Raw genomic sequence first — 7549 nt, 5'->3', positions numbered from 1 at the left:
GTGTGTTTTTTTTTAAATAATTTAATTTTAAATAAAATAATTACAAATAATAATTATTTTAAAGTTTATAAAAATAAATTTTTTAACAAAAAAAAAAAAAAAAAAATTTTTTTTGTAAACTGAAAAGTGAAATGAGGTCTACTTAAGTATTTTAATTCAAGTTGAAGTTTTTTTAAAATAATATAGAATTGATAATTTATAGTATTAAGTATATATTTATATACATATATACTTAATTATTAAAAGCTATGAAAATTTTTTTAAAAAAAAAGAATAGTAAAAAAAATATTTTCAGTTTATATTTTTGATAACCATATCAAATAGGTAAGTTTTTTTTTTTTTTTTTTTTTTTTTTTAATAAATTATAAATAATTGAAAATTTTAAATAATTTTTTTAAAAAAAAATATTTTAAGAAATGTTTAAAAAAAAAAAAAATTTTTTTTTTTCTAATTATAAATGAAAGTATTTAGTTAGTACTTAAATTAAGAACATGGCGTTGGAGTCAACATTTGACTCAACGTGTTTTAATTTAAGTGTCATTTCTGCTCTGACTTTTGTCGTATCACCTTCTTAAAAATTTTTTTTTATTATTTGTTAATAATAATAAATTTAACAAAGGGTAAAAAAAAAATTTTCTATTTATAACAATTAACTGCGAAATAATTCGAAATATGTAATTTATATTGAAATTTAAAAAAAATAATTTTTTTTGAACTGAATTTTATTCTGGTGAGTAATTTTACTTAAAATAAATTCTCTCTCTCTATATATATATAGGCGTTTACTTTTTAATATTTGAATAGTTTTTAAGTAAAAATTTTAAAGTTTTCAATAAATTTTTCTCATTTAAAAAAAAGTAAAGGATTAAAATTCATGAAAAGTTTTTCAACGATTTGTTATGACTTTAATAAGTTATAACAAATAAATAAATAAAAATTTATTACTCGATAAATTGTATATAAAATGTATCCATTTTTTAATAGGTTCTTTCTTATAAAAAAGGTAAAAGTAAAAAAAAAATTTTTTAAATGTGTTTTTAAATGTACAAGTATACACTCGATTAATTTAACTTTAAATAATTTTAATTATTTAAAACATTTTTAAAATCGTTAATAGTTATTCAGGTAAATAACGAATAGTGATGCAAGAAAATAATTATAAAATTTACATTTTGCAATTTTAATTTTTTCTGATATTATTTTTAAGATAGTAATGTTGATTTACCAAATGGTTTTTTAAAAGAATTCACAGTTTTATTTTATTATCGAATTATTCTGAATTTTTTAATTATAATTTTTTTTATAAATAATTTACAGTTAAATAAATAAAAAAAAAAAAAAAAGGCACCTTAAATGAAAACTATTTGTGGATTAATAAACAAAGTAAAGTAAAATCAAATATCATTGTTATGATAATAATAATCAAAGATTTAATCATAGCTTACACTTATGAAAAACATTTAAATTTTTCTTTTTTTTTTTTTTCAGTTTATTTTTTCATGTTCTTTTGATGAGTTTGTAGTAAAAAAAATTTTTTTTTTTTGTTTTGTTTCATATTCAGTAAATATTATCTATTTAATAATAATAATAATTTTTGTTATTGTACTAATAAGATATTATTTGTTCGATAATTAAAAATTATTTTCATTTCTTAAAATTTTTATACGATAAGGAATTTAATAATTGAAATAGGTCAGTTTTTATACATTTTGTTTTTTTATTTCAACTACCAAATTAATTAATTAGATTTATTACATAATTTATTGTAATTATTATTTATTAATATATTCATTACATAATTTTTTCTAATCAGGTCGATGTTAATAATAAGTGCAGTTGCTGTTGTTTTTTTTGTGTTACGGTTTATGTAAATAAAAAAAATTTAATTTTTACGACTTGAATTTGCTTTTTTCCGACATTTAGTAAATAAATCATATTAGGTTAATGATAATAATAAATTAAAGTCCTAAAAAAAAAATTATATATAATACAGTTTTAGTGTTATAAATAAAAAAAAATACAACACAAGTTTTTTTTTTTTTTTTTTTAATTGTAATCTTTGATTTAGGCATGTTAAAAATAAATTAAATTTTATCACGGTCTCACCTTTACAAAGTCAAGTCTTGTCCTTATCTGTCATTTTATGTGGTATCAATGTTATCAAATTTGTTGCCAATTTTTGCCTCCTTTTTTTTTTTTTTTTTTTTTGCTGTTTTATTTATTGTTCTTATCATTTTTATCGAATTAAAGTCTTATTAAATTATTATCGTTCCAATTCCTTAAATACATATGTATTTGTTCGCAATAATAATAATTTTTTTTTTTTTTTTTTTTTTGAGGGTAATTAAGTTCTCAAAATAAAATATTATTTTACAGGAAAACATAATAATAATAATAATAATAAATATTTATTCCTATAGAAATCCAAAACAGGGGGGGGGGGGAAATGAAATGGTTTAATTATAAATGTTTTTTTTTTTTTTTTATGTTTCAGGTTTGATATAAAGCGCAAAAATTAACAGAAATAATCACAGGAGTATTAACAATTGGTTTTTTCAATGGGTTGAGAAGCCGCCTTGAGGTTCTTTTTAAGGACCATTTCATTCTGAATGATATACCTAGTTTATTTTTATTTAAGGAAGACTGTTCTTTTTAAAATAATAATAAATTTACAAAAAAAAAAAAAATAGTATTTTGTAAGTATTTGTAGTTCAATTGAGAAATAATTTACAGTCGAGAAAATTTACTTCCAATCGACAATAAAAATTCTTAACATGATTTTGACCTAGTTCCCTTTTTTTTTTTTTTTAATTTAATTAATTTTTTTGTTTAAATTATGTAATAATGTATATTAATTATAAAAAAATTATTATTATTATGATTACAGATTAAAAAATAAGGATAATTTTAATCAAAGTTACTATAAAGAGGATTTTGTTAGCATAATTTTATTATACAAAATACATAACAAGTATACTTATAGTCTGGTTTGATTTTTTCTAAAATTTAAAAAAAGAAAAGAAAAGAAAACAAAGACAATGTTAAAAGTTGTGGGAGCTTCTTGGGTTAAAATTCGCATGTCAACATGGATTATTGGTATCGTTTTGGTTTTTGGCATAATTGTTGTTATACTGGGACAAATGGGAGAGTAAGTTTTCTATTTGTTTATCGAAATATGTCTGTTACCTTTAAACTTTTTTAATTTTAATTTTTTTATCAATTTCAGATCAGAAGAAGATGGAAATTATTCAGCAACTGCTTATTGGAATGAAGAAACGGGTTTTGAAATTAAATTCTGGGGACAAGGATTGGAAAAAGATAAAATACCCAAAGGAGTGGCAAGAGTTTATTTTCAACCTCACATCGATACAACTGGGTAAGTCAATTTTTTTTACTTTTTTTTTTTTTTGAAGTTGTTTAAAAGTCTACATTTAATATTTTATATACCTGTCGGGTTATACAGGTGGGCTATTATAGATGTGGAAACTCAGTCAGAATATCCGGATTGGGTACAGGCATATGCAGCAGGAATGCTAGAGGGTAGTTTATCATGGCAACTCATTTATTGGCATTGGAAAAATACCGTGCAATCCGTTTGTCAAAATCAAACACTTTTTTGCAAATACATAAAAAAATACCTGGAAGAAAATTTTAAATCTGTCAAAGAGTTGTACGAAAATACAGACGATCCATATTGGCATCAGGTACGTGTTTTTTGTAATTAAAAAAAAAAAAAAAACATTTCATTCATTTAAAAAAAAAATTTTAATGTAAAAATTATTATCGTCGTTCAGGCCTATCTTTTTTACATACAATTGGAAGGAATGCAACAAGGATTTGAACATGGAGTCAAAAGAAAAGGGTTAATAATTGAAGAAATTGAATTTATTGATTTTTTGTAAGTTTAATAATAATAATAATAATAATAATTACATTACGGGTTGTGTTTACATAATAATAATAATAATAATAATAAATTAATGAAATTTATTTATTTTTACAAATGCTTTCAATAGGATGTAATTAAAAGTGAGTCTAATTAAAATAGATTTACATAATGGGGGAGTGGAGGGGGGAGGGTAGGGGGAAGTTTTAAATGGACACGTTAAAACATTCCATGATTACAAATAAAAAATAAAAAAAAATTATTTTTTAGATGGATGAATGCAGCAAGCGACATAATCGATTTAGAATATAAATTCTACGATTCGAAACCTTATTCTACAACAACCACAAATTCTTCTTCTTTTTCGGCAAATAATAATAATAATAGTAATTTATTATTGAAAAAATTAATACAGGGAAGATCGGTTGAAAATCATTTGAATAATAATAATAATAATAATAATAATAATAATAAGGACAATGTGGAATCCATGGAAAAATTATCATTCGTCGGTTGCGGAGTGACTTTGGGATCGGCTTTGTTAAATTCATTCCAGAATATGAGAAATTATTTTTCGCCCATAATTCCGCTGGACCGTTCGTAAATAAAAATTTTTCTTTTTATTACATTTTAATTATTATTATTATTAAAAAATTTTAATTTTAATTTTTTTCCAACAGGTACGTTTCAATGCTTAGAATGATAAAAATTTATCAATTGAGGTATCGATGGTCGCGAAATAATTTTTGGACCCTCGAAAACAAATTAACATTTTCTTCTTATCCGAGCGCCATACACTCCATCGATGATTTTTATATAATATCTAAAATGGGGAAGAAACAAAACTTTTGGTCGCCGGAACTCCGATAACGGTTTTCAATAAAAATTTATGGAATTTAGTTTCTCCTTTGAAGCAGGTATGACGCAAGCACGCACGCACACGCACACACGCATCGGTTTGCAAGGGATGAAATATTAAATTGAAAATTTTTTACTTTTTTTTTTTTCGGTAGTTGTTGAGCGGGGTGCGGGTTGTTGTTGCCAATCGTTTATCGAACAACGCATCGGATTGGGGTAGTTATTTGTCAAAATACAATTCCGGAACCGGAAATAAACAGTGGTTGATTATAGACGTGGATAAATTCAAAAGAAAAATAAATGATTCGTCGGTTGGAGAGAGAGAAAATTTTTTCTGGGTTGCCGAACAACTTCCGGGTCATTTTAAAATTGACGATTTGACGGAAAATCTTATCAATTCGAGTTATTGGGCGAGTTACGGACTTCCGTTTTATAAGGTGACTGATTTTTATATATAAAAATTATAAGTTTTAAAGCTCATTTTAAAATAAAGCAAATTGTTTGTTTGTTTTGTCAGGACATGTACGAAATGAGCGGAACGAATTACATGAAAGAAAATTTCGGCGACGCATTTTCCTACGAAAATTCACCTCTGGCTAAAATATACAGGAGAGATCATAATAAATCCACGTCGATAAAATCAATATTAAATCTCATGCGATCAAATTCATTTAAAAGGGATCCATTGTCGTTGGGTAATCCAAGATGTGCAATCGGAGCTCGGGGTGACATTCCAAACAAAGTTTCCAATTCTTTTCCAATCGGTGTCATCGATTCGAAAATAATATCGTTGGAAAAAAAATTGGAGAACGTGACGTCAAACGATACGACGACGAATAATAATAATAATATTATACCCTTTAATAACAACGTTTCAAACGATGAATTGATTATATTTAAAGCGGTTGCGGGTCCGGCACATTCGTTGCATAAAAATTCGGAAAATTTAAAAGGAAATGACGAAATAAGAAAAGAAAAAAATGAAACCGTAGAAGTAGAAGGAATAGGAGTAGGAGGAGGAGATGATGACACTTTAAAACCGTTCAATTGGCAAAATAGCGTTTTCAATGAATTTCCTCATAACGGTCATCCAAATAATTGGGATTTTGATGCAATTTCTTTATCACCATAAGAACCATAATACAAGATTAACAAGGTTTTCATTTTTTTTTTTTTTTTTAATGTTAAAAACATCACAATAAACGATTTATTTACATGAAAATTTTTTATTTATTTTTTATTTTTGTTTATAATAACGAATATTTTTATTATTTTAAATCTTGTTAATAAATCATTTTAAAAATTATTATCACAATAAAACCCATTTTAAAAAAATGTAAACTTACATAAAAATTATTTATAACATGAAATTTATCAAAAAAAAAAAAAAGAAAAAAAAAGATAAAATGATTTATTAAACAGGATTTAATTTGTACGTTTTAATAATTTCCGTCATTAACTGTTTTTTAATTATTATTATTATTATTATTATTATTATTAGGTTTAATAATGAATAGTTTAACGGAAAGTTTTAATTTTTTAAATAAATGAATAATTAATATTAATATATGATAACATTAAAATTTACCGTTATCTCATTTTCAAGGTTATCAGTAAGTATAAAAAACATTTAATTTTTACCTATGGACGATATTAAACACATCTATTTATTTATTTATTAACTTTTTTTTTTATTTAATTATTTTTTTATGTAAAATAGTTGACATTTTTTATGATATTATTTTTAAGACCAGAAGAAAATTAGAGATGGAAATTAATAACTGATCGATAAATCAATCGAACAAAAGAATTTTTTTTTTTAAGTATAGTGGATTTTTTAGGGGCGGGGATTCTGGGATTGAATTTCCCACGTTTGATTTAGGGGTAAATCTTTAATTTAGATGCCTTGGGGTAGCTCGAAGTAGTCAGGTTGAATCTGAAAAGGGGAAAAATCGGGTCAAAAGTCATCGAGTCGAGAGTCGTGATTTCTATTTCAGTTCGTCCGAACATGAACAGACCTGTACCTTGTTTCGTAAGGGTGAGTTCTGGGCACTTGATCCAAAATGGGGTAGAGGCGGAGCAACAACGTGTGAGGAAGACAGATCACCACGGACATTCCCTCTCTGGAAACTCGCAGACTTTGAAGAAGATTCAGGAACGATGGCAACAGATCGGGACTGTTTCTCGAAGGGTAAAAAATAAAAGTATGGAGATCTTTTTCAGGTGGATCTGATGATTCTGACTCTGGAGGGGATTGAGGCTGTACTCCCACGAACGCCCCTCCCTCCGGGAAACCTACTACCCTCTTGGGAAGGAGGATACTACAAAATGCATTTCTCCTTTGATTCAACAAAAAAAGGTAAGAAAATAATTTTCATTTTTTTTTTCTTTTTTTTTAAGGGTTTTCTATTGTTCGATACATAAAATAAAAATTTATTTATTCATTCAACCGTTCGCGTTGTTTTAATAAATAAATAAATAAATACATAACTTTTTATTTTTTTATTTTTAATTATTAAGACTAGAAAAACGTTTTCTTTTCTCTCTCTCTCTCTCTCTCTCTCTCTCTCTCTTTCAGTTAAAAAAAAAGAAATTTAATTTCTTTGAAACAACGAATCATTAATAATAATAATAATAATTATCATTATTATTATCAATAAGGTATATTGTCTTTCAAATGTGCTTGTTTTCTATATTCGGTTTTTTCACATTTTCCCCACCATGAATATTTTAAACAAACTTGTTTAGGTTTTAAAACAAAACATTTCGTTTGTACAACATTGAAAAATAATTTTCCAACAAAAT

General features: G+C 24.6%; 1 protein-coding gene across 1 annotated transcript; it reads left to right on the top strand.

Annotated features, from left to right (window-relative positions):
* Positions 1-3038: 3038 nt before the first annotated feature.
* On the top strand, positions 3039-5876 carry Phum_PHUM138490 (uncharacterized protein; the record flags this gene model as incomplete). Its single annotated transcript, XM_002424573.1, has 9 exons — positions 3039-3148; positions 3227-3376; positions 3464-3704; positions 3795-3898; positions 4157-4310; positions 4362-4482; positions 4724-4803; positions 4900-5181; positions 5262-5876. The coding sequence occupies 9 exons, from the start codon at positions 3039-3041 to the stop codon at positions 5874-5876; spliced, it is 1857 nt and encodes a 618-aa protein (XP_002424618.1).
* Positions 5877-7549: the final 1673 nt, after the last annotated feature.

Source organism: Pediculus humanus, genomic scaffold, assembly GCF_000006295.1.
Source record: "Pediculus humanus corporis 1103172107484 genomic scaffold, whole genome shotgun sequence".
Taxonomy (NCBI): Eukaryota; Metazoa; Arthropoda; class Insecta; order Psocodea; family Pediculidae; genus Pediculus; species Pediculus humanus.
Note: the sequence above shows the minus strand (reverse complement) of the source record. Positions and strands in the feature narration are given on the sequence as shown.